Below are 27432 nucleotides of genomic sequence, written 5' to 3'. Positions count from 1 at the left end.
AATTTGCATAAAAGATGTGCCCCTTGTTAGCGCACTCCACATTTCTACAGCTGTCGTTCTGATTAAAAGCATCAGTTCCATGTCACCGGTGAGGAGAAGAAGAAAAATACCAAAAAAACCCACCTCTGATTACACTTCCCAGGTATGTCATCACTTTGCCTGTCTATTTCACCATGTGAGGAGCCAGTTGGAACCTTGGAAGGTTCACTTATCTTTCAGCAGGCGGTGAGTTATGAGAGGAGAAAGAGTTTCTGGGGGGTTTTTTCGCAGGGGAGGACCCCCGTTTGTCACCTGTCATACTCATTTGCCAGTCTGAAACTAATTAATGCGGCATATGTGCCTCATTTGAAGACAGCCCCCGAGGTGGGTTCCAGCGTCAAATACAAACACAGTTATCTGTGTGTGTGTGTGTGTGTGTACATAAATCCAAAAATCAAGAGATTCCATTATGCCACTGATGTAAGATTCTTTTGAAGGGGAGGAACTGGTCTCCACTCACTGGAAAATCACGATCGAGGTGAATGTGGAAGTCTAAGTCGTAAGCAGGGACTAAGTCGTACCAGCCCGCTGACGAGGAGAATGAATCAAATTCTGCAACGCTCCCTTTCAACAAAATATCCATTCGGATATTCCACAGGACCAGGACCCAGGAAATCAAATCTTTAACCATTTCTACGCCCTGTCTGCTTGTGATGTTTTCCCCAATGATCGTCCAAGTCCCCATGTCTCAACGTAGCCCACTCTGCAGACAGATAAGGGTTCATGCAACTTCACAATTATCTGACTGTGAATGGATCGAGGGGATTGTCAGTGTTCCAGGGACATGGAAACATGTTGATGGGACATTCTGAGCTTCAGCGAAATCGAAAATCTGAAAAGTGTAAAATCAAAAAAAAAAAAATGTAAGAGGAAAACTAACTCTCACAGATTTTTTGTCGCTATTGTTTTCATTATTCTAAATGATCCCTATCATGCTTTAGGTGGTGCAAACAAAAAGGAGCCCTATTTTAAACACACTTAGTGGTAATTTTGAATAAATCTGCACCAGAGAAAATCATGCTGAAGAACTCAGAGACAGAGCTGAATCGCAAATTCTAAGGGGAAAGTTATTTCTTTGTCAGATATAAGGAGGAATAATCACTCGAGGAAGTGGGTTCCACTACTTTCACCATGATAGTCATGTTATGATTGGTGTAATGGTGAAGTGCAATGCTTATTCCATGAATCCGATCCAACGTGCTGAGTTTATACCAAGGTCTAACCGAGGACAAGGCCATCTCCTCATCATCATCATCATCATCATCATCATCATCAAACCCAACAAATTCTTTTGTGTGCACGCGGTCATCAGACTCGTGTCGCGGCTGTCAGGAACATGCTGCTGTGTCCCTTTAACCTACCGATGTGTCATGTCGCCAGTGGAGCTGGCGGTGCCATCTGTCCCTTTGATAGTCAGTCAACCCCAGATCACCTGCGCTCCGCCGACTCTGACGCCCGCGACGACTCGGTCTTCAATAACATTTGGAGTCAAGACACTTTTTCCCCCTCCCTCCCCAAAAAAAAAAGCCCCACGTCTTGTCCCATCCTCGGCGAAGGTCCGCCCGCTCGGCCACACATCAAACAAACGACAGAGATAAACTTCCCCGTTGACAAAATACTTTCCGAAGTTTGCCTGACGGCAATTTGGCACATTGTGTCCTTAACATTTAATGAATGCCTTGTCTCGTTAATGACGTCCAAATGTGACAGCTTAGTCCTTGGATTAAAGTGGAAAGTCCTGTGACTCACCTCCCACAGTCCCAGTGTGAGCAAAGTGGCCATTAAACGCCTGTATTCCTCTCCACCACTAGATCTCCGGGGCGGCTCAATTATCCCACTACTCTCGCGCGCTTGCTGACAGCCGCGTTGGCAGGTGTGTCCTTTCCAGACGTGCTCTCGCTCCAGATGGGAAATTAGTGAGTGCAGCTAGCCATCAGCTAAAGCAACTGACACCTTCCACCGACGTGACCTTTCATTAAGAGTGAGGAGACGGGAGCGAGAGGAGGAGAGCAAACACTGGTAGAACATCCACCAGGGCAATGCTGGTTCCTGACTCATCCTCTCGTCTTTCAACAAACATGCAGGGAGTTGATTTACCTCATGCAGGTCACATGGTGACAAAAACAAAAGCCCTGACTACTGATCGCGGTGTTGATGAGGTGACAGAAGTAGTGGCAGTGGCACAATGGCTCCCAGTCGGAAACACAGAAGTAGTAACACAGTGCTTCATCGGGGCAATAGTCTCAACCAGCTTCTTCTGGACGTTTGAACTCCGAAACCTGGAAGAATTCACGTTTGATTCGTATGCTGCGATTTAAAACGCGTGCACGTCGCCGTGCGTTAAGGGTGGTGGGGTTGCAACTCTCTACAATGGTATTGGTATTATGCCACTTCCTGGTGCCCACCAAACTTACTGTTGACTCAAAGATCGGAGGGTCGGAGGACTTTGGGCCAAAAGTTTTGGAGCGAACCGGTGAACATTGAGGAGCATGTAGCAGCTAAAGACTCATATCATTCTCATGATTCACAATCAGAAATCAGAATAGGCTTTATTGCCAGGTAGGTCACGGGTGACATACGAGAATTTCTTTTTGGTGTTATTAAGGTGCATGTTGCAGTCAACGTATATACAGAGAATTAGAAGAAGAACGTAGAATAAAATTCAATGAAATTAAATGTGGAAGCTGCAAACTCCGTTTTGTTGTACTTCTGCAGTGACTGAGTCGTACCAGCCCACTGACGAAGAGAACTAATCAAATTCTGCAACGTTCCCTTTCAACAGAATATCCATTCGGATATTCCACAGGACCAGGACCCAGGAAATCCCCCCCAAAAAATGTAAAATCTTTAACCATTTCTACGCCCTGTCTGTTTGTGATGTTTTCCCCAATGATCGTCCAAGTCCCCATGTCTCAACGTAGCCCACTCTGCAGACAGATAAGGGTTCATGCAACTTTACAAGTATCTGACTGTGAATGGATCGAAGGGATTGTCAGAATTAGAAAAAAGAATGTAGAATAAAATAAAATAAAAGAGAATAGAATGAAATACGATCAAATGAAATCAAATTCACACTATTCACAACAAATTTACAATAACTATCGGGGTCACTGATGGTTAAGAGTGTGAGTGGGGTGGATTGCGTTAATATAACGTGTAACGTCCATGGGGAAGGGAGGGAGGTGTCAGTGGGGGTCCCGGGCCTTGTTGATGAGGCTGACGGCAGAAGGGAAGAAACCGTCTTTGCGACGGGAGGTTTTGGTCTCGACAGACCTCGGCCTCTTGCCGGAGGGGAGCATTTCAAATAGTTTGTGTCCGGGGTGGGAGGGGTTTTCTCTTTCCTTGTGAAGGTGGGGAAAAGCTTTCGTCGGCTGCTTTTTCTACAAAAATCTGAATGTATTGAACGTGTTGCCATCTTTGGTTTTTGTTTGTTTGCCGTGCGCGCCCTTAACTCTGTGGGTCTCACCGGCGAAAACCACTTTGTACCACTTGAGCTTCCTGAGGCCAGAGGTACAGTGGTGTTTATCCAGGTTCATGATAAAATCGGTCATTGAGTATTCACAGATTCCAGGACTCTATAATTTTAGCGTCAAAGCGTTTGGCAATAAGAGCCAAAACAAAATGTTTCCACAGCCACTTCTCCCGCAGACCACTGGCACTCACCCCACCTCAGAGCCTCTTATTTCCTCTGCTGCATGTTTAGTTTGCTGCCTCCAGCCCTGCGTGCCTCTCTCCCCGTACCTGGCCCATTTCAGAGGGAAATGGACAATCTTGGAAAGGACCTAGGAGCTTCCTTTTATTCTTTGAGTCACGACAAGCGGGGGGGGGGGGATCGCTATGGCAACAGCATATCGGCAGCGAGCCGCTCAGTGCCGATGCTTTCACAGCATCGCGCTTTTTTAAATGAATCAGGATTTTTGGAAAATGCCCCGTTGACACGCAAATTATTGATTAGAATTTTAAATGACACTTGAAGGTGGAACTGGAAGAAATAGACACTCGCATACAAAATACTAGTTAGTGATGGTGTTGACAGTGAGGGGACTTGGGAAGGGGGCTGCTGCTTCTGAGGTCCAACAAGTTCCTCGTTGTTGTTTGGAGTCAATACAGAAATTTCTGAGGGGCAAGATGAAGTGTGTGTGTGCACCAAACGCTGTGCCGCAGGTTCACATTGTGTGACCTCACCATTTCCAACATGGCTGCACAAACCCAACAGATCTCTCCCTCTCAAAGAGTTTGCAGCCGGTTCGTTTCGTCTCTTTGTGCAGAGACATTAAGTCGGCCCACTGCCGCTCACAAGTCAGACACAGGCACTCGCGTGGCGAACATCGTTTCACCAAACAAAGGACGTGTGTGACATGAAGGAATAAGGTATTTCACAATTTTCGGCTCCGCCGACGTCTGGAATCGACTCACTATTGGTTTTGGCCTTTGTGGTTTTTGCTTTGTTAACAGTGAGAACAATATCTATCAACAGGCTTATCATTTGATGTGAGGTGTCATGGTAACCAGGTCGCTGCGGAACAGATGTACATGCATTCTGATTGTGTCGGCTCCGTCCAGTTACCTACTCTCTGGTTTTGCGTCTCGACGTGGTCATGGTTTCCAAGCAGCTGGGGTTCGTCCGGCTGCAGCCGACGTGGAACCGCAGGCCCTGTGATGGGCGGGCGACCCCGCTCTACCCCCCGCGCCACCTTGATTTGTTTTTATTCTTCACGATTAAGTCTGCCAGTGAGCTGTGATACTGATTACTGTTAATATCAGTTATGATCGGACCAAACTTATATGCTATTATCATTAGCTGCTGCTGTTTCCATGGTATCGGGGCTCTGTGAAAATGTGAGTGGCAAAGTTAACAGCTATAAAAAAAAAATAAGGTATGTTTACAGCCTGAGCAGTTTGGTCAATTAAAGCAACTTTCCTCACTACACAGCCTACCTGCTGCAACTCTCCGTCGCCGTGGGTTTTTTTTTTCTTTATCATTGTGTTGCCAGTCAATGACTCATCAGTGTCAATATTCACTGAACCTGGGTTTTGAAATCCAAGTCATTACGCCGTGATTCAGTATTTATGGAATCGATGTCTGTGTTTACAATTCATGCCGGACTCCCACATGGGTGACTGGCTAATAAGATCTCTGCTCCGGAGTGTGTGTGGGTGTGCACACGTCGGGTTTGATTGACGTGTGTGACCCTCCTGTTTGTTTGTCTGTTTCAGACCTGCTAAAAACTCGATGCATTAGCATACGTACAAGCGATTCGGCTTTCTTTGAAAATTGTTTGGGAATTGGCCTAAAACTTGATATGAGCAGGAACAGGACTCAAATTTCATCTGAATTAAATTCATGTTTAAATTGATTGCCCGATGTTTTTATTTTCTATATTTTTTAAATTGAAATGTATGAAGTATACCTTTTTGTATATACTGGTGTATATTTCGGTGTACGTATGTAACCATACGTTTGCGTACAGTACAAGTTGCAGCCGCTGCATATTATACACATCACTTGCTTTGTATTGTTTGCATTGGTTTTTTTTCCACTGACAAATTGATTAAATTGATTGCCCTCGTAGTAAATAACACAACATACTATTCTCATTCTTAACAGCAAGATCCGTCTTGCCAACCTCCATAAAGAGGTTGAGCGATATTTGCACAATGAAAGCAGTTTTAACCTTTGAAAAAAAAATGTACAAGATTAATTTGATGTAGGAAATGTGATCAATGTGCTGTGAGCTCCTGTTTAAGGTTACATCTACATTAAGAGTTGCAGTTGATTATTGCAAAAGAAGGAGCAGCCGCTTTGCGGTTTGTCTACTGGTGCAAATGACAAAGTGCCTGTTATTTCCACTGAAAAGCCAATTTCACATCAGCACGAACGCCTTATGGAGTCGATGAATGTTAATTACGTTGCAATATTCCGCGCGACACCTGAACCTTCCACTAATGTATATTCACCAAATAGTGCATGCATATTAATGACGCCCATCGTCTCCCATCACTCCACCGTGCAAATCCATTCATGTGGTTGTAGCACATCTTCTTTTTTGCCCTTTTCAAATATTTTATGAGGGGGGGAAATACTGTGCGTGAATATCAATGTCTTGTCTTTCTTTCTTTCATCTATCAAATCAGAATGATACATGAGAATGTAGTCATCGGTATCCCCTGGTATTTACACAGCTAGTGGGCCTAAAACCTGCTCCGTTTGCGTCTACTGTCAACAGATGTAAACACTGTCAGACAATGACAGGCTGGGAAGACACTCCTTGTGATTCAGTCAACTCTACGATAACCGATTGACAGATTGAAATGAATTGTCTTCTTTTTTTTTAAAGCTGATATGGTCAACAGTTGCTTATTTACAGATCAAGTAAATAGGCAACTATAAAGGCCGACCGGAATGCCGATGGGAAAGCCACACGAAGCGGTTGTGCTACCCGGGTCTAAATTCAGCGTCCAACTTCGACGACGGGTGACGCAGGGGGGGATCTCAATACTGACGTCACGCCAGTTCAAACATGGCGCGTCTTTCTCGTTATCCGCGACGTGAGTGACATGACATTCTCGTCTGCTCGCGTCTTTGCACGGACTTTGTGTTTTTCTTCTTTGGCTGCTAATTGCTCCGCTGGGTTCCTAACTGTGTCTCTCTGCTGTTCTTGCGCCGAGCATGTGTTGAGTGGAGTACAGATGGTCCTTAGCGCTTCCTCTCACAAAACAGCTGTCCGCGGCGGCTATGACAGAAAGTGAGAGTGAACCCGGCCTCGACAGCTAAACAATGGGCTGAGACTCGCTGTCGAGCTCCACGGAGCCGTGGACAGATTCAGGTTGTCCGACTCGTGACTCCTCTCACATCGCCACGTTCCTGAATAGATAATAGGTTTAATATCGCAGATGCAGAAGTGATATTGAGTTTAGGTCATTTGTAAAAAATTTGAAAGGAGCATAACACACATTTGATTTTGAAAGACGCGATATAAAAAAATGATAGAACACAATCAGATGATTTAGCGAGTCATTGACCACTAACATTTAACTTACATCTGAAGAGTCACTTTCAGCAGTGTGATGAATTCAGGTTCCAGATTCCGATCGTATGAATATTTTACACCATCTTTTATCCATTTTGATCTATATGGAATTCACCTGAAGGTATTCTCCTCTGCGTTACCCGCTTCAAACAGCTTGTTATTGGCTTTGTAATCTCGCTTCTTTGCGGCTGATTTTTACTGCATTTAGTCCAAATCGTCAACAGGTACAATTTAGCAGTAAAGATTGATCTAATATTCATGATGCATCACCGCGGTCAATTACTAACGTTTAAAAAATGATTATGAGCCGAGACACAACATCTGGGGCAGCCATTCAAAAACTCATGAGCACATCTCACACACACAAAAAAAAAAAGAAAGAAGAAAAAAAAGAATAAGGCATCTGTGGTCCGGGCGAACACGAGCTGCCAACTTCATTCACAGGAAGAAAAACCTGACGACTGCTGCGGCCCCACGGCAAACTAGGACCGCTGTGATCTAGTCAACGAGCCAACTCACGCTGACGCTCATTAAATAGATCCACCCATGCATAGATTAGAAAATACTTTAGGTATCACGATGAAATTACTATCTGGAGCTGTGGGGGGGGGGGGGTTCTCTCTTAATATGTAGACCTGTGCAACAAGGCACTTTAAAATCCAATTAGATATTTAACTTTTTTAAAAATCTGTAACTGAGTTCATAATGACATGTGGACCTGATTTGTTCTTGTTTTAAACACTCTTTGATATATAGGGATGAGATGGCAAATATCTATACCTCTCTCTATATGTACAGTATGTATCCAATATGCCGAGCCACCATCCAGGATGTGTTAACTTGGGGGTTTTGACCGTCAAGTGATCATCCTCTGCAGACTGTAAAACAGTTTGGCAGCAAGGCGTCGTCAAGAATCATTGAACGCTCTCCACGGGAATTGACTTTGGTATTCGCACGGCGCTCGTCGTATGTGCAACTCTCGCAATCAAGAGAGACACCGCCGCAGTAAGAAGCCAACGTGAGCAGCGGAAAGAGAGAAATAGCCTCACCGGACTCATGAGCTCCTTTTTACACGTTAGCCTGGAGCTGAAGAACGTATGGAAAATAGATTCTATAGGCGTCACCTTTAAACGTGGTTCATAAAAAAAAACTAAAAAAACACTTTCTACAGACACATTCCACTTTTCAGTTAAATATCAACATATCATGGACGTATGCGCTCCCGTTTAAATGACTATCTTTATCTTGAAACCCTCCGTACAAGAGGTAATATGACAATGTTAAAATCTTTCAGACTGAACAATAAGAGCAGAAAACTGTCCCATATGACAAAAAGGTCGCTGCCAGTTTTCCAATCGAGATCATCCCGTTGGCAGTTGTGAATCATGATTGTGAGATGTGTTTCCTTGAGGGCAGTTGTGTTATTTAACCCTCACACTGCTCAACAAGCCCTAATCCCGTCTTCTCTTTTCATCAAATCCGATCGTCCAGTATAAAGAAACAACAACAACAACAACAACAACGACAGATATATCACGTATATTAAAGTATTTCCGGCGGGCGAGGCTGAATTATCAACCGGCCACAGTGGACATTTGCCCCAGAACCTTTTGTTTTGTGGAAATGTTAATAGTTTGTCTTGTCCAACCCCACATGTGAAACCTTGAGATTTATGTCACTTAATAAATGAGTTTGACTAAATTAGGACAAACCGGAGAACATCTAATTCGGTCCTGATGACAGGTGAGTGAAGTTTGCATTTGGTCTCCAAGGAGGAAAAGCTGAGCGCACACGCTTTTTCAGGAAGCTTGTGATCCAGCGTCCATGAATTTGTTCACGACTACACAACGCTAATGAGAAAAAAGAAAAGAGGTTGCGACGCAAATGAAGCAAAATGGGAAAGTGATGCGTATCATCTTCCTTCAAAGTAATGAAGACGAGCAAATTATGTCTATTTTCCTTTTTTTTTTTGTCGCCTCCACACGAAAAAATCATTTTGTGCTGTGGATATAATCAGCCGTGGCCTCAGAGAGGGTTTTATTCCTCTGTGGCACCTTCGGGGAAACAGAGTAATTGGTTAGTTGGAGCGACCATTTCACAATTTCTGGAAGAAGGAAAAAAGGAGGATGTTTATAGTATGTCTGTCTTTGTGTGGTGAAACTAAACGATATAAACATGTTTTTGGCACAGTGACAGTATCAAGAATTATATATTTTTTTAAAAATGCAGCCTGACTTGTTACTTGGCAGGCTGCTGAGTGGCCTCAAAAGACATATGACTATGATCAATAAATGACCGATATCAGGAACACAGCTTATAGTTCCCAGGCCAGGCAGCCTGGAACAACCAAAAAAACAAAAATGGCAACAGTGCAACAAGTAACAGTAAGGCATGCTGCAGAGGCAAGATACACAAATAATAATAATAATTAAAAAAAAAAAGACATAAAGAGGAAAGAAGAGATACCAACCATGAGCTGCAGGTTCAGTGCTGGGCGCAGTGTCTGAGCACACAAGGAAGAGGACATGGCGGTTGTGGAGGGAGGTGTGGAACAGGAGGAACAGCATGCAAATAAAAGGAGAAATGGGGGAGGAGAGGCAGGGAGGGAGTGGGGCAGGGGCAGGGGCAGGGGGGTGGGGGGGGGTGGGGGAGAAAACAAATGACACCCATAAGCAAGCATTCGGAAGACCAGAACATGACAAAAGACATAAGGCTTAAGGGAAATCAAAGGAAACCAAAGGCAGTGCAGAGATAAACAAAAGCTTACTCACTTCCACACACACACACACGCACGCACACACACACACACACACACACACACACACACACACACACACAAACTGGACGTTCCACTCAGAGGGGGGGGGGGGCGAGTGTGGCTACTGCTTGAGGAGATATGGTTGAAACTATTATCATATGTAGCCACTGTTGGCAGCTGTGGCGTGGAGGAAAAAGACAAACTATCAAAAGGGAAATGATTGTGCAGCTGTTCCTGAACTAACAGTGCACGACTGGGAAGAAACAGCCCGTCGCCAACTGTTCACAAAAGGGAACGCTCCGTGTGGCAGCGAGTCAAGTAAAGTTCTTTTTCAACAGCGCCGAGCGCTGAGTTGACTTTGGCGCGGAGCGGCTGTCGTCCACTTGACCGCTTATTGTGACTTGTGCAAAACTTGCTTCTTTAAATTTCACAGTTTATAGTTGACTGTTAGTTGGCTTTGCCGGTGTGCCCCGGCAGAAACGTGGACATGACCCTGGATTCCACCTGCAGAGAGGAGCTTCCGGATAAACTGTTAGACGATGTGATTAGTGGTTGGCTTTTTAAGCGTACGTCCGCTCTGCCATGTGGACCTTTGTGTATCCACGGAGGTTCCTTCCAAAAACGCTTGACGTGAGAAAGGCTTAAGGTCACCTTCATGTTCCAAAGCAGCGATCCATGATCACCAACGTTCTCACAGACATGTCTTGTCATGAACACTTTGACACCTGCCAAAAAAGTCATAAAGCAAAATCCTTAAATTATGGACATTATCTTAGTGGTTTCCTCTCCACAGAAGCCCAGTATACTAAAGAAAAAAGGCTTAACTCCACTTCATGTGCGTCGATTGGGAAAACGCTTGATATTTAAGATAACGTCCATTAAAAAAACATTTGATTTCGGGTTTTTTCACAGGTGTCAGTGTTTATGACTAGATATGTCTGTGAGAAAGTTGGTGATCATGGATCGCTGCTTTCGGCACATTAAGTGACGTTGAGCGTTTTTCACGTTAAGCGTTCCAGAACGTCCCTATCCCTGGATGATCGACCTCTGTATAAAGACATGCTGCATATGGGGTACAGCATACGGAAAACCTCGCTCCGGAGTTGTGTTGCGCACATTTTGATCCGAAGTTTTTCTTTCAAAGATGATTACATGCAGTTAAAAATTCATATTTTCATGGCGAATAAAGTTCAAAGAAAAGCTCTGCATTGAGTACGTCCTGAGCACGTACAACTACACGGCAGTACATCATGGCAAAGTGGGAAAAAGCTGCCGGGCTTTGTGCTTTGCCGGAGTAAACATAAAGTATTGCTTTTTCAGAAACACTCACGAGGGCGAAGGAAGCCCACCGACAAATACGAGCAGGCAGACACACCGGGCTCTCAGAGATTATCCCCGCATGTCCTGCATTAAAGTGTTAACCTCTTTAACACGGTAAAAGCACTGAAAGGAATTTGAAATAATGATGAAAACAGCATTTGTTAAAGTATGGGCAGGAAATGGAATGTTCTTCACGCAGGGCAGGCGCCATTTAATTTCACGAGGCTAAATGTGCATGAGCGTGCCCTGCGTTTACACACCCCCCCCCCCCCCCCCCCCCCCCGTCTCCAACAGAGACTCGAGAAGGCCGCGCTGCCGTCGAGCTATCAACTCGAAGACTGATGTTTGCGTGAGCGGCACTCGGGCACTCGTGTGCGATTGTTCGGGGAGTCGGCAGGGGCCAGAGGCTCAGGGTACGGGAGGGAACAATCTCACAAGGTGAGACTGTATCGGGTCCATCTGAGACTTTTTCTGAAGCCTCCGAGGATCCATTTCTCTGCAAGGTCCTTGAGCGATTGAGGCGTGTAAGTGCTAAACAATGCCACAGGCCAGTCATTAGATGGACAATTTCTAAGCATATTAGGTTAAAGTATACCCTCGTGGAAACCCCCGCCCCACTGTGAGAGCCTAAGCATTAGTCTATCTCAAGAATCTTTTTTTTTTTCTTCAGTTATTGCGACATGTTATGTTTTTCCTAGTTCCCTGCTGAACAGAAGTGCTTGTAGATAACAGCAAGTTAAATTAATCCAGACTTTACCGTATTAAACCGCAAGTGCTTCTTGCAGTGGAATTAATATGTTCTGCCTGCTGCTGCTCAACCCAGATGTGACAGAATGTTCTGGAATTGTTCTAGAAGACTAGCATATGAATTCACTCCTTTCACCTACTATTAAAAGGATCCCGCCATTGAACAACAGCACGGTACTTGTGTAAGCAATAAAGATCACAAAGTGTCGTTTTTTTAGCCATCGGTAGAATTACTTTGCTCTCCAGGATAATTAGGATGTGAAATGTTTCCGGCATAACAATCTACTTCATCTGGCTTTAATGAAACAAACAGGACGGCGGGCGACCCGTTATCGATAATGTGTGATATTTAAAGTTGCATATTTATTACGCTGATATTTGTTGAGACAGAACAGGCTTCTTGACATTTTCCATTGGTTTACTTTAGTCTGGTTTGAACTTGTTCTATATCGCTGCCGCCTGAGAGGCAAGGACCTATTTTCTTTTTAAAGAAAGTCCAGTTGTATTGGTGACACACTGTAAACCTGTTAGCCTCACTCTAATGCCCATTGACAATAATATAAATCCCAAGTGTCTCTGTTCCTTTCCACTACTATGTATTTATCAATTTCCATTAAAGTGTGGCAAGATCTGTTACCTAACTTTCACACCTATCTTGTTTGGTCCGGACACCCTGACTTTTCAGTTTGGTCCGAACCAAAACTGCAGGTGTGAAAGGTTCCTCGGACCATGGTCCGGACCGATGGACCAAACATTGGTCCGACCAAAAGAGGTGGTCTCGGTCCGGATCAAACTGAACCATGGTTCGGTTCGTTAGCAGTGTGAAAACTATTTTTTGGAATGGTTCGGACTTTTCGGACAAATTACAGGAAGTTGAGGCAGCCAGCTGGCATAGAAGGAGAAAAAAGGAACCAGAGAGAAATGGCTTCCAGTCGAATTGACAACACGCAAGTCAAGCATAGGGAAACGCTGCCCAACATGGTGATGACGACAGGACGTAGGGAAGTCACGTAATGTTCTTTAGTGCGCTCGCAAAATTGCAACGTGGATCCAAAACTAACTGGATCAAATGTAAATAATGTAACAAAACGACCTTGGTCCGGGCTTTCAAGTGTGAAAATTTTTACCTTTAGCGAAATTATTCCTAACTCCGAAACCTACAGTACGTTTCATTTTGATACAGAGTCATAGTTTGTGATTTAAATGTCCCCAGAGGCCGGTCTAGCAGACGCCGACAGCAATCTCAGCAAAATGGGCGGAGTTAACAACACTTATTTGGGACCACGCGCATTTGGACCACAAGGACTTTGTGCAGGGGACCGGGGACAGAGCTTGATCCAGTCCAAGCAAACACAAGCAGACCGAGAAAAAGGTCCTACGTAATCAGAGATAAGAGGGTAATGAGTGACTGGATGATTCACTGGATGCAATTCGACATTTTTCAACAGAAAAGTTAAAACAGGGTCATCTCACAAGGCAACAATGGCCCTTTCTCTGCGACGAAGACAGTAATGTGCTCGGGTTGATGTGGCGGAACAGAAAGGGCAGCATGGCCTGCTAACCCTCATTACACTGTGGGTGGCAGCCATGTGGGGCCATTCAATATGTCTGCTGCTGAGTGATTGCCTGTACATTTCTGATCGGCCTCCCCCTCGTCCACCATCGCTGGTCAGCTGAGGCCTGGGCAGTGTCCTCGCCGACAGTGGACACAGCTCCGTTATACTAGTTACCACGCTTCCCATGAGCCCCCTTTGGAGACGCATTGGGACGTGACATCCAGCTCTACATGCGGCGACAACTGCACGTCAATCCTAATTATATTGGCAGAAATGCATTGTGTGGAATCCTGCGGGATTGAAAATGCCAAGAGACTGCTGGGTGTCCCCGCTGGCTGCCAGATTACTTTCTTTTTTTTTTGTTGGATCCACTTTTTCTGACCTCCCCGTCTCAACTCCAGCTTCAGTTTGTGAATTGCTTACGTTTCCCAGACTTTTCCCATCCCCCCCAACCGAGCTCTGGTCGATAGAGACACTGGAATCTCTTTCTTTTCAGCAACAGACTTATCCCTGTGAGAACTGCTGAATGTCGGTGGGAAAACAGTGCATCCTGCAAGAAATTATAACATTCTGATTTCGGTGTGCTGTTGTTTTTGCAGAGCAGCGCAATGACGATAAAGTTGAGGAAGTACAGTAACAAATACTGATGGGTTTTTCTTTTCTTTTTTTGGCTACTTTAACATGGAACTGATGGAAAACTTTGGTCAATTTACAGACATTTATTGACCCACGAAGATGAATCCTTAAGATTTTGGTGATCCTCAAAATATTTGTTTTTTCTTATTGTGAGGTCTCAGGACGTTGGTGATCTCCTGGATTTAAAATTCCTCCAATACTTTGTTAACTCCGAATACAAAAAAAGTTTCTTTTGGCCAGACATGGACTTTTTACATCTTTTTTTTCTGAAAGATGTGAAACTACAGATTTAAAGTTCATAGAAATACATGATTAACATGCACAGCACGGCAGTTATTTTAAACACCCTCCGTGCAGTCTAGCAGCTGTTGCAGTGTAAACATGAGTGCATGTGGAAAAACTGCATTGCATGCTTCCAAATCCTTCTTTACTGGTGCTACTGCCAAACGTTGCGGGCCAGCTGATTACCTCCTGGCCCTGCTTTACGAGTTTCATCTCCGTTTGGTCATTGTGCGGCCCAGTAATACCTCCAGAAGACAATATATGCCCACATTAAGAAGATATGTTGGGGCTCCGGACTATAGTGTTTCCACGTTGCTGATGCTATAATATCACTGATGCGCTCTCTCTCTCTCTCTCTCTCTCTCTCTCTCTCTCTCTCTCTCTCAGGGCTGAACGTCACACGATGGCAGTTATTCCGTTGCTATCGACCTTAATCAAATTAGTTATAGCTGGCTGGCTCCAATTTCAAAAATGGACGGGGACCCAAACAGGGCAAAGTGGGAACAATACAGTGCACATGATCCGACGCACTGTGTGTGCATGTGTTAGTCGGCAGAGGCCCACTTCAGTAGATAATGTTCATATAAATCTAATAGATATGTGTTCCCTCTTCCCCTCCCGTACCTGTTGTGTTGTGTATAGTGTTGGTTTAATGAATTACTGGTCAGCACCGTTCATGCTCCTAGCCTGCCGCCTGATTTGTTTTATTTGCATAAAGGTAGATGTTCATGATCTGTTATTATCGTTCAGAGATCAAGTGGCGGTGTTTTTTGGGCCGTGTGTTGCATTAGGGGAATGATCAGTCACATTATGTTAATGGGGGAGAGAGAGAGAGAGAGGCGATGCGATATCAAATATGTGTGAGGATGTATTGTTAATCGCTACCAAGGCAGCAGTGAAATTGTACTTTTGTGGTCACACCGTGTTTCACAAAAGACCTCCCGTTGGCCCTGGCTACCACTAAAAAGATAATGGACTGCGGCCCCTGAAGAGAGAGTACATACCAAAAAGGTAGCCTTTCAAAAGGAATATGTGTCATGCACACTCACACGAGAAATGGCAAGAAAGGAAGAAAGAAAGAAAGGAAATGGTCAGCCGAGCACACGGGAAATGAAAGACGACGCCGATGAAGGAGAATAGGAATATTTAGTTCCTGAAAGGTGTTAAAGAAGAAATATAAAAATGTCGGGTGTCTGTGAATAGAGATGGATAATATGTTCTAATTACAGGAGCTGGTCAGCACACTCTTTTTTTCATAGCAGAGAAATAGCAATTTAGTCATTTCCCCATGTCACTCTCTAAACCTAAGAGCCATGTGTAGTGGCCCTAATAGATTTTTTAAAGTGCTCTATTCTATCCCCCCTAATGGGGAATTGATTTAAAAAAAAAAAAAATTCAGTCCCGCTCTGATAGATTCATTTGGCAAGTGGGGCCTCTGATCTGTGTGGCACGCGCTGTGGGTAAATGAAATCAAAATGGCAGAGCGCATTACGGCCATATGAGTCTGCTGCCTTCAGTCTATACACACAGTAATAATGTGATGGCCCCTGACAGTTGAAAGCCAAGAGAGGACATCTGGCAGAAACTGTACGTCGGTTGTTTCAATCTGAAAAATATTGGCACTTATCAGGAGGAGCTCACACAAAGTCCTGTTCATATAAGAGGGGGGGGGGATAATCAGCCTATATACTGTAGTTATTCAAAGGGAAAGCAGATATTGTCATATATCGTGATTGTCCTTTGCTTCAGTAAAAACACTATGATTTTTATCAGTGTTTTTCTTCCTTTTTTTTCCTCCCGTTGAATTATTTCCGTCGTGAAATGTGCAGGTGGTCTTGAGATGACAGCTCAGTCTATGACTCACTGCTTGTATTATATTTGACTATAAGAGAAAACCTTGTTCCCAAGTGACAGATGTTCTGTCATGTGATGACAAGTGAGTCAGCTAATGTCGATTTTGAGATACAGTTGGGAGGACTCAAATTATGGACTGAATTTATTTAATTCTTGCTCATGCATTAAGAAATGTTTTGTATCAGAGTTAGTAGTAACAGTTATTAAATTATCATTTTCAGTCTCCACTTCCTCCCACTGTACAAAAACGAAGCCAGAATATCCCAGACATGGGCGCTGGCAAATCATTTGCGCTCATTTGAAAAGAGTGTGCGCAGAGGTGATGGTGGAGTGGAGTATCGACCAATCTCAGCTGTCAATCATGACTCACCATCAGATGACTGATGACAACCAAACGCCGGTTCCAAGGTATAATGGAACGCAGCATTAGGTCTCATTAAAATAGGGGGGGGGGGACGACAGACGTTGTAGAGAAGTACTGAAAGTAATTTTTTTTTAATTTTAGCGTCTTCCTCGGTCCTGAAATATGGAGGCAGAAGGTCAACGTTGCACCGAAGAAACAGACATTTATATGCGTTTTTGCGCCAACGTCAATTAGTGTTTGGCGAAGCCAGAAACTCAAAAATGAACCCAGATTGTTTGGAGCTTTTCGCCAAACAGCGCCCACTGTGGACACAAGTGGCAATGACAGGTACATTAACGATTCCCTTTGGTCATTACAGGGTCATTACACAAACTCTACCTGAGAGTAGGAGGTTGTTTTTTCTTTTTACTATACCAATATTTTCCACGTACAGGCATCCCATGAATATAAAATATTCTACAAAAAAATACAACCCAGGCAGGGCCACGAGCAGAAACAATAAACCTGTCTCCCTGTGAGGTATGTTGTGTTTACTTCTTATTTAATTTTTTTTTGTGATGTACCCAGTGAAATATTTATGTGACAGCGGTGCAAAAACAAATCTATAAATCTATCTATTATCGGCTATGCCACAATTAACTATTTGTCATATCCGACCAACGTAAAGCCTGCAAAGGCAGCAAAACCCACATCGGTGGCCAGTTGAATGGAAAAAATAAATATTTATCAAATAGGTGTATTGTTATTTAACGATACTGTTAATTCTCAGCAGGCACATTAGGAATAAATGTGACCATTTAGCGAAATCAGCGGCGAACTCAGTGTGAATCAGTCAGAAATAACTATAATCAGAACGGGCCCGTGCCGGCTCCGCACTCCGCGATCCACGAGGCGAGAGGAGCCATCAATCAGCCCGCATAGATAGGGCCTTCTCTTTTCTCCAATCAGATGGCATAATCAAGCACAATGCCCGTGATTCCCCGTCAGCCTCGTGAGATCTGTTCCCATCGAGTGCATCCGTCAGGGAGGATTTGATTGCGTTCGAGTCGAGGCACAGTTGTTGTGCAGCTTTTTCTATCTTATCACCCTTTTGGAGATTCACACACTCACGACAGCAACCGGAGTTCGGTCGCTGGGGGGATACATTTTGTCTATTTCTAAAGGGCCTAATTTTCAAGAGCTCTTGTTCAGTTATTATTATTAACCCCGACTGCTACCCAGCGTCCAACGACGTAATTACTCATAATTCCCCACTGTGATAGATGAAGGTCGTGTAAATTTGCACCACAAGTCTATTTTCATCGGCCATGTTTCCATGTTAACCGGTTTTGTTTTATAAGAGCCTTTGTGTGTGTGTGTGTGTGTGTGTGTGTGTGTGTGTGTGTGTGGATCTTCGTGTTCAATTGTGAGGCCAACGTTTTTGGCAAAAATGTTCAAGTTAATAGGAAGTTTCGGGTTCTACATCCTCAGATGAACTTTTCGAATAAGACAAACTGAGATCGTGTTTTGCAATGATAATGACGTGTACAGGAATCAATAGTTTAACACCCTTGGAAAATTCACTTTCTTTCGGGGAATGACATGTGTGTGTGTGTGTGTGTGTGCGTTTGTGTGTGTGTGTGTGTAAAAGTCATGATTTTGCGTTAAGTTAACACGGGGACCCGGCTCCATTAAAATTCCTTAATTGAAACAGTCATGAGATTTGTATAAAACTTCACGTCTCACTCTCAGACACTTTTCACAATGCTGCACTATTTGCGGGTAGAGCTGCAACAGCTCATCGATTAGTAATCGACTACTGAACTTTCTGCATCTCTCGCAATGGCGGAGCCAGGGGGTGGCCGGGGCTGTATGACTGTATCTATTTTCAAAAGCATCAAATACACAACAACTGGTAAAGAGAAAAAAAACTATTTTAACATTTAGACAGAGATGTAGAATGGCTGGAATTAAAATGAAATTGGTGAAAGTACAATAGAGCCTAATTAAAACAGTTACAGGTAGAGTTTGGCAGATTTAAGATAGTATGTTTAAATTGGTTAAAGGATATGATGGTATTCATTTTAATTTGTTGCTGTAAGTTGTTCCAGGAGTCAGGGTATACTTTATACTTTAAGCTTATACTTTAGCTTATAGTGTGTCTGTTAAACACTTTAGAGCATGCAGTATAAAACCTTTTGGAAAATTACCTATACACCTTATAATAATTTTTTTAATATTTTATATGTTATGTTATATTTCACGATAAATCCAGATTGTGTATAAATATTGACAAAAAAACATTACACTTCGTATTTTGCGTCCTTGTTTTGTATTCCTGATGATACACTGAGAGAATTAACTTATAGTGCAGCTCGTAATAATGTTGAGATGTTTGCTGTAGGTGTCTTAAAAAGCTCTGCATCTCCTGGTGAGACACATGCTTGCCACCCAAAAATTATCACTGGCCCCCTCCTGGCCACCCCACTGAAAATGCCCTGGCTCCGCCACTGATCTCTCGGTCTTCATCGGTCAAGTCTTGGTTGAATAAAAGAGAAGAGAGAATTCGGTTGGTGAATACTGGTCGTTCTCTCAATCATACAGAAAGCATCCAGAATTATCTGACGAGGCTTTGTAAAAACAAAAAGGTAAGTGACAAACTGGGCGACCTCAACCGGTGGGTGAAAACCTGCGGATATGACGATGGAGATATGCGGAGTGATTCATTGGGAGAGCGCTGTGTGTCAAGGGAACACACACACACACACACACGCGCACACAGATAAACAGGTTGTGTGGAGGGGGGGGGGGGGCGGGGGGGCGGGGGTTTACTGTACCTTGATTGACTTCGGGGTAGGAGATGGTGGTGGTGATGGTGGTGGTGGTGGTGGTGGTGGTGGCTGTGGTGGGTATAGGGGTGGTGGTGAGAGCATCTGGATGAGAGGACAAATACATGACAAACACAGGGGGAGGGAAAACAAATGAGTACAAAAGCCATGAAGATAAAGTGAAGTCGCTGTGAAACGATGGTATCGCTGTGCGCTACGTGACCAGCAGCTCAGTGCGACTTGCCGTGTGTGTGTGTGTGTGTGTGTGTGTGTGTGTGTGTGTGTGTGTGTCTTCTGAGGAATTCGCTGGATGGCGGCGCAGTTAAAAACAGTACACAGAGCGATGACACGTCAGCACGTCATCCCGTCTCAGACCAGACTGAGCTGATCAGGGATGGCGTTGGGAACGCCGCCCTTCTCTTGTCTGCGCTGACTCACGGGGCTGCACACCATGACATGAGATACTTACGACGCCAGCGAGCGGGCGTGCTCCTTAGAGGTGATCAAGTGTCTAATGAGCGACACGTGCTGCTGTTGCAAACAAAACGCGCCTGCGCGTAGTTAATGTCTCCAAGGAGAAGAGGGCAAGAGTTGGCGAGGGGACCGGGGAAAAAAAGTCTTGAATTGAATAAAAAAAACAACTTAATCTGACGTATGAACTCAAACATTATGACGTGATAAATGGCAACAGGCAAAACACAGAGGGAAGGAAATGATAGACACATACACTAGAATTACCTCCTTGTGCGCTTTCTGCATTCAGCCAAGCTGCGGTTTACGTCCATGTAGTTTCCAGACTCATAATATATAAAGTGACCACTGTGAAGATCTTTAACGGAAGGTATTAAGTGTATGTTGGCACAATTAGCATATGAATATGGGGCTGCAACTAACAATTATTTTCACTAGCTATTAATCTGTCGATTATTTTTATCGATTTAACGATTAGTTGTTTGGTCCATAAAATGGGGAAAATGTCAATCGTGTTTCCTAAAACCCCAAGATGAGGTTTTGTTTCGTCCACGAACCAAACATATTTAGTTTCCGGTCACAGAGGAGCAAAGAAAGCAGAAATATTCACATTTATGAAGCTGAAATCAGAGAATTTTGACCCACCGCTTGAACCGACTCATCGATTATCAAAATAGTCAGCGATTAATTTAGCAGTCGATCGCTAATCCATTAACTGTTGCGGCTCTATATGAATATGTGCTTTGTGAGATCACATTGACCTTGAGCTTGGACCAACAAAATGGAAAACGTCCATCACGAGAAAGAAACGGACGTGAAATGTTCCGCATGCGAGAGCGCAAATGTCTGCAAATGTTCGCTCCGGTAACATTTTCTGAAAAGTTTCCTGCCCCCTGGTTAAATTCCTGCTGCTGAATTATCATCATCATCATAAGCATGTCCTGCCTCCTGCATGTTCTAGCCGGACGCCACGGAAACTGTTCCGAAAGTTTCCCTGCTGATTCTCCTGCTGCGTTTGACACAGACAGTGTCGGAAAACAATTTTCCGTCTGTACGTCCGTACGCATGCATGCGGACGTACAGACGGAGGCACAGACCCTTGAACATCTCGTGAGGGCGTATGGTTACGCACTTGTTTCGTGCGGTCAAACTTAAATCGGTTTCGTCCTCGAGTCCAAGTGAATTTGAAGAAATTCCCCCGAGGCACCAGCGAGATATATAACGCGTTGACGAGAGTGGGACGGACGTTTACGCACACGAGCCCCGAAAAGCAGCGCGCCTCTAGCCTCGTCCGTCCCCGTCGCTGAGGCATAGAAATGAAAAGAATAAAAACAGGAAGAATAAACAAAGAGCATCAAGCTGGGTCCATTTTTCCTCCCGCAGCTTTCCCCCCCCGTGTACTTCATTAGCCGGGTTAGACTCCCCAGCCTGACAGTGACCAGGGGGAGATATCAAAAGTGACATTTTCCCTGTTGAAGTGGCGCGGCCGCGCTGATATAAGCCGCCGGCGATGCTGCTCGCCCAGGAAACCTCCCATGCCGCTCTGATTGCCCGGGAATGGGGCTGAAAAAACCTGCCGGGGTTATTAAAGGGTGCTGGAAAAAAAAAATAAAAATGGAACGGCTGTCGATAAGGAAGAGAGGGCTGGCGCACACTTTAATGAAATAAGGTGTTATAAGAAGGCGAGGACAGGAAATGTGTGCGGACGGACGGCAGGGAGGAGGAGAGGAGGCTGCGGCTGTTACACTCATGTCCTGCAGGAGGCGCACTTGGAAGTGATCGCAGCAGTTGTCACTGGAAAACTGCCGCCGCCGCCGCGTGTGGGGAATTTCTACTCCAGTCGAGGTGCTGACATGCAGGTTTAGATATCAGAGTACAGAGGGAGTGCACGTGCTCGCTCGCTCGGTCAATGGCAGTTTGATTTTATGAATCAGTGTGTCATTGTCTCGGTTAAGGAACATTTGCCAAAACGAGAGACGAGAGAGTTACGAGTGCACTTTCAAGAGCAGCAGGTCTCGATGAGTCCGGCACAGTCGCGGTGCCTCTGTCAGTTGACAGCCGGTCTGTCCAACCGGTGCACGGTTGCAGGTGTAGGAGGGCGTGAAGTGGACCAGCTCTCAGTCAGACCAGTCACATAAACTGTCCTGCTGCAGGAAAATTCTCAACATCCGTCCATCTGTACCACTTGGAGCCCGGCTGACGTTGGGCGACAGGCGGAGTAGCCCCGGGACAGGTCGCCAGCGCCTCGCAGGGCAAACGTACAAAGACAAACAACCCGTCCCGCTCACATTCACACCTCCTGTCTCCCAAAGCAGGTTTCAAAACCAGGACCCTCTTTGCTGCGATTTGACGGCGCTCAACCACTAGCACCATTTCATCAATCTGTATCATTTAAAAGGAATCCCCAAAACAAATGAACCGTTTGATTAATGGGTTTTTTCCCCTTAAAAAAGGCCCACAGTGACCTGCTTGTTCCAGGACGTCGCTGAGCGCATATATTCAACTTCCAGCTGCGTGTCCCTGTGTTTTTTTTCTTTAAAGATTCACGTCTTTGGTGTGATGAATGGGCCGCAGACATGGTGGGACAGTTGTAAAGTGTTGAAGGATGAGCCCGTACATTCACATTCCTTTCGGTTATTTCCACGGGACTCGTTCACAAAGGGGAAAAATACAAAGTGACACACCGGCGTCAGCCTTATCCGTCAAACTGGCTGCCACCAGCGAAAAACGCCGGATAACACATTCAAGGAACCGAACGTTACTGGTGTGCTGAACGTACACGATCCCTTAAAGATCCCCTACCGTCACGTTTTAAAGCTCATACAAATAATCTGCTGTGCCTAATTTTTTGTTGAACATTCTTTACCCCTGAAATGGGCCTGGAAACCATCCACTCTCTCTCCCTCACTGAGGAATTCTGAGACTATGAACATTCATGATATGCAAATGACATTTGCGTATTCCACAGCGATTGGTTTTCTGTATTTGTGACGTACCAAATTCTGCTTGAACAGGATTCGTTTGATTTCAAATTGAAGACAAGTGAAAATCTCAGAAATCTCCTCCTCCAGGAGAGGAATGTGAACACACACCCCTATATGGTGACAACATGTGCTCAGACACGAGTCCTTTTTAGTCAATGGCCGACATGTTAGAGGACAGAAACAGAAGAGCAACACTTTCTTGAGCGGCGGGGGGGGGCGTTAACGTTTAAAGGAAACATGTGTTAGCCCATTTGTAAAAGTGTACATGTTAAAGATACACCGAAGAGATCCTGCCGTCTGTAACGTCTTTACCCTTATATATATATATATATATATATATATATATATAAACAAAACAACCTTGAAGAGTACAAAGAGGCTGCGCAGAGCCAAAACGTGGAGACAAAAAGGGGGAAGTGGCAGAAGCGATCCATCGGGGACGTCGGCTGGCAGACGGACGCTGGAGGAGCTGATGAGTTCCTTCACACGTGCTCGAGAGCCAAGAAACTCCAGCTCGGGGGCGGCGCCGTCTAATTGGTTTTATCCCATCACGAACAGCGAGGGTCCAGCAGCTGCTTGAGATCATCAGTGTCAACAACTCATTAAAAAACTTAACAGTAAAAAAAAAAAAAGGAAAAAGAAAGACTGTTGATATTGTCTGATTGTACATTTCAACGCCCCCCCCCCCCCCCCCCCCCCCCCCCCCCCCCCCCCCCCCCGCCACGTCCCCCCCTCGTCCCTTTTGTATACCCAATGTATCAAAGAGCAGCGGAGCTCATTGACTTTCAAATGCGACAGGCACAATGTGTTTTCTTCTCCCTCCCACCGAGTCGCCGGGCCTTGTTTACTGATGAGGTTTGTGAATCTGAGTGTTTCTCGTCGGGGGGGGGGGGGGACGACACGGGGCGGGGATCTTCGAGAGGCTCCGAGATTTAAAACCTGGCGTCTGGCGCGTGCGTGCGCCCCCCCTGAACACACCGCCTCTGGATATCAGAAGCTCCGTCAGTACATTCTAAAAGGAAACTAAAGAATTATCAGGTGTTTTTTTTTTCCTCCTCCCTCTGGCTTTCAAATTGTGAGTGACACTATAGCCTTTAGTCTTTATTGGTTTCCATGTTTAGTTTTTACCCCTTGTGGCTCTTTCATTTCATCCTATCGACTTTTTTTTTCCCCTTTCAGTTTTCACAATGCATCTTAATCCCTTGTGTGTAGTTTTTATTGACTGTTAATTATGGGTTTTTAACGTTTCATTGTTCAATCAAGCGCTCCGGCCTGTATGATTGTTTGAAAAGTGTGATGAAGAAACGGAGGCCTAGGGTTTGGAGGAGGGAATAACATAACCAACATATCACCCTTTTTTTCTATCAGTCTCAAACAAAACTTAGTTTCATGTCTGAGCAAACACATTTCCTCCCGTTCCATACTTACTGTACAAATAAGTGTATTTACTCGTGCAATATATTTATATATATTTATATATATATATTGTGCCTGGTTATAGACGTTAGCATGACTCATCTTGGTGTAGGTGTTAAACTTCTGTAAGACGCTGCCTTGTGTAACGCTATGACCTCATCAGAAAGTTCCCCTTCACTTGGCGTTTTGTCATAATATCCAATATTAGTGCCTCTTGGCTCCGTCAGTCCGATATTCCCTCGCCCCCGTCAGTGCTTGGTTCTTCCTTCCCCTCCTTATTTTTTAAGTGTTTGTGTGTCTGGCGCTGGGCATGGTTGCCCGGCGCATCTGCACCAACCCCCGGCTCAGTTCCCCAGTCTTTGCCAGATTGTTTTTCGTGCAACAAGTACAGTAAACCGCCACGGCCACAGTCCACTTTTCCCCCCTCGTTCCGTTTCCGACCCGGCGCTTGTCCCCCTCTCCCTCCCGCCTCAGATAACAACACCTGCTCAACCTGCCGTCGAGAAGGCGCCCGGCTCCGCCCTCGCCTGCAGCCCCCCTGTTCGGATGCCGCTCCAGTCGGCCTCGCCCCCCCGCTCAGCCACATCTGCCGTTCCCGGTCCGACTCTGCCAGTCTTCCAGATTCGCCTGCCGCGCTTCATCGAACCCATTACCAGCCTGCCACTCCGCCTGGACATCCCAGCCCGTTGCCCCTTCATCCGAGTCCTATTTCATGTTTGCAATAAATTACCTCTGAAACTTCCACCTGCCTAACGAGTCTGTGTTCTGCATTTTTGGGGTCTGTAAGAGAGCCGAATTTCAACTTGCTCTTGTTTCCTTATTGCCTGCTCATTCTGAACCAGTGACAGCGTGGTGTCGTGAGACCGATTCCAATTTGTGAAACCTTCAACTTTGATATCCAAGAGGTCCAGGAAGCAGTTGGATAGGAATACGAGAGTTCAGAGAAACGAAAACATGTGACGCAAAACTTCTACTGAATCCTGTCCGTAGGAAGGCAAACATGTCTTTGTTATCGAGAATCGCTGTAGTTGTCCCTTCTTATTTTAGAAAAAGGAAATAATGTCGTTGCGCTATAGCGGATCCATCGGAGCCCCTCTCTCTCCACATCAGCAGCAGCCATCTTGGTATATAACGGAAAGCCTATAGTGGTGCTCCCATGTCAGTTGATGTATCAAACCCGCCGCATCTAAATAAATTGTCATGAATGCCCCAGATTTGCAGTTTCAAATATAAAAATGGAAATCTGTCCTGAAACGGAAATATGTTTGTCTTTATGCGTGTGAGATCTGCCCGCCTCTCGCCGCCCAACGGGACCTGGGATTGGCTCCGACAACCCTCAAAGGATATAATACGCAGTATAGTTAATGCATCAATGGATTTTTTGATTTTTTTGTTTTTTGAGCTTCGAATATATCTCATATTTATATCATTTATTATCTCATATATTCTCTCATACATATATATTTGCCCTTTGCTCCCTGTAAGGCCTCGTGACAAACTCTGGGTAATAGATTGTGACAGACATCTGTGGGACATAAGTTTTCTCAATATTGGCTTATTTTGGAACCTCTGCAAATGAAAAACTCAAGAAGTATGTAAAAAAAAAAAAAAAAGATTTAAAGCATTTTGCTACGGATTATTTTTGTAATTTAGAGTGAATCAAATAAATGATGATGGAATTCAAAATTCAAAAACCTCCTTGCAAATTTTTTGTTCCGGGGGCGACGAGCCTCTTCCCCCCTCCTCGTCGCGGAGCAATTTTCACTTCCACTCGAGTGCAATTACAGCAAAAACGCACCGCACTTACAAATGGGATGTTTCAGGACACTTTGCACGTTCCGCCACGCAAGTCGGATGCCACTTGAAAGAGCCCACGCCGATTTTCAGAAGAAAAACTCTGGCGCGCGCGCGTTTGTGTGTGTGTGTGTGTGTGTGTGTGTGTGTGTGTGTGTGTGTGTGTGTGTTCCGATGGCGGAGAGAAGTGTAAAATAAGTAGGAAGAAGACTGAGAGCCACAGGGTCACTTCGCATGCTGCTCGTGTGCAATAAAAAGCCAGCGCTGGCGAAGGAGCAGGGGAGGAAAGGGAACTCGGTTATTGGGTAAGCGTCGGCCTATAAACAACTCAAAGCCCCCTCGGCGCTGGATGTCACTCGACTGTGAGGGGGGGGTAAGAATAACACCCCCCCCCAACGGTTGTGTTTTCTTACCCTGTGAAGTCGGAGCAGCGGTGAGACTTGGAGCAGTGCGGACTGCGTTCGGGGGTTTTTTTCCCGCTTCTTCCCGTTAACATTGTTAGTGTCAGCCGGGCTCGTGGCGTTCTCCATCACTTAGGGTCACAATGCTCGGGAATCAGATGTATTAGAGGAGATGTCGGCCGAGGCTGCATTTGTTCTGGGCTGTCAAGTGGCGGGGAGTGTGTGTGTGTGTGTGTGTGTGTGTGTGTGTGTGTGTGTGTGTGTGTGTGTGTGTGTGTGCGTGTGTGTGGGGGGGGTTGGTGGAATTAAGTTATAGAGCTCCAGTGTACAGTTTGGGAACTTTTTTAATTTTTTAAAACACTTAAAAAACATGGAACTTTTTTGTTTTGTTTTTTCTTTTAGGAAAGTTTTGCTCCACGCCGCATTTTTGACTTTTCGCCGTTCATCATCATCAGAGTCTTCCTCTCTTTGCCCAACGCATTAGAGCAGCTCTCGACAGCCTGGAGGTATCGCAGGCCTGAAGTTGGTGTGTCTTCGGTTTTTTTTATTCTCTTATATTTTTTTCAAATTGTAGTTTTTTGGGTCGCCCATGTTCATGCTGCCTTATTGGGAAACGATGAAGATTTGAAGCACGGACCCCGAGAGGATCAATGGAACGCTGGAGACTGAAAGCAGGCCACGCTGTACTCCGAGTGGTTCCTTTGCTCCTCTGCGGCAGCACACTGATTATCTTTGCTGTGAGGACGCAACAAAACATCGCCTTGGGAGTTTTGGGAAACGCGAGCGACAAATCTTCACCATTTTATGGAACAAACAACTAATCGATCAATCGGGAAGATAATCGGGCGGACTAATCTTCACAGCCAGCCCAAACTTGGTGCATAAACTCACCAGAGTTTGTCCTTGAGCAAAACGAACGAACAACACTGTTGTTTTCATATTACCACAGCACATGCCCGTTCATGCCGGTCT

At 45.0% G+C, this 27432-nt stretch overlaps 1 protein-coding gene across 5 annotated transcripts in view; it reads right to left on the bottom strand.

The window, feature by feature from the left end:
• cadm1a (cell adhesion molecule 1a) overlaps positions 1–27432 on the bottom strand; it is a 344647-nt gene that overhangs the window by 18687 nt on the left and 298528 nt on the right. For 2 of the 5 annotated variants that reach the window (XM_035625134.2, XM_035625135.2), the window contains 2 exons: positions 19404–19499; positions 9541–9573 (listed from right to left, as the gene is read on the bottom strand). The exons of 1 other annotated variant lie outside the window; for it this stretch is intronic. In XM_035625134.2, coding sequence (XP_035481027.1) covers positions 9541–9573; positions 19404–19499 — 129 coding nt within the window. The remainder of the gene's footprint in view (positions 1–9540; positions 9574–19403; positions 19500–27432) is intronic. 2 more of the 5 variants (XM_035625136.2, XM_035625137.2) reach the window with 2 other exon arrangements.

Source organism: Scophthalmus maximus, chromosome 2, assembly GCF_022379125.1.
Source record: "Scophthalmus maximus strain ysfricsl-2021 chromosome 2, ASM2237912v1, whole genome shotgun sequence".
NCBI classification, from domain to species: domain Eukaryota; kingdom Metazoa; phylum Chordata; class Actinopteri; order Pleuronectiformes; family Scophthalmidae; genus Scophthalmus; species Scophthalmus maximus.
Note: the sequence above shows the minus strand (reverse complement) of the source record. Positions and strands in the feature narration are given on the sequence as shown.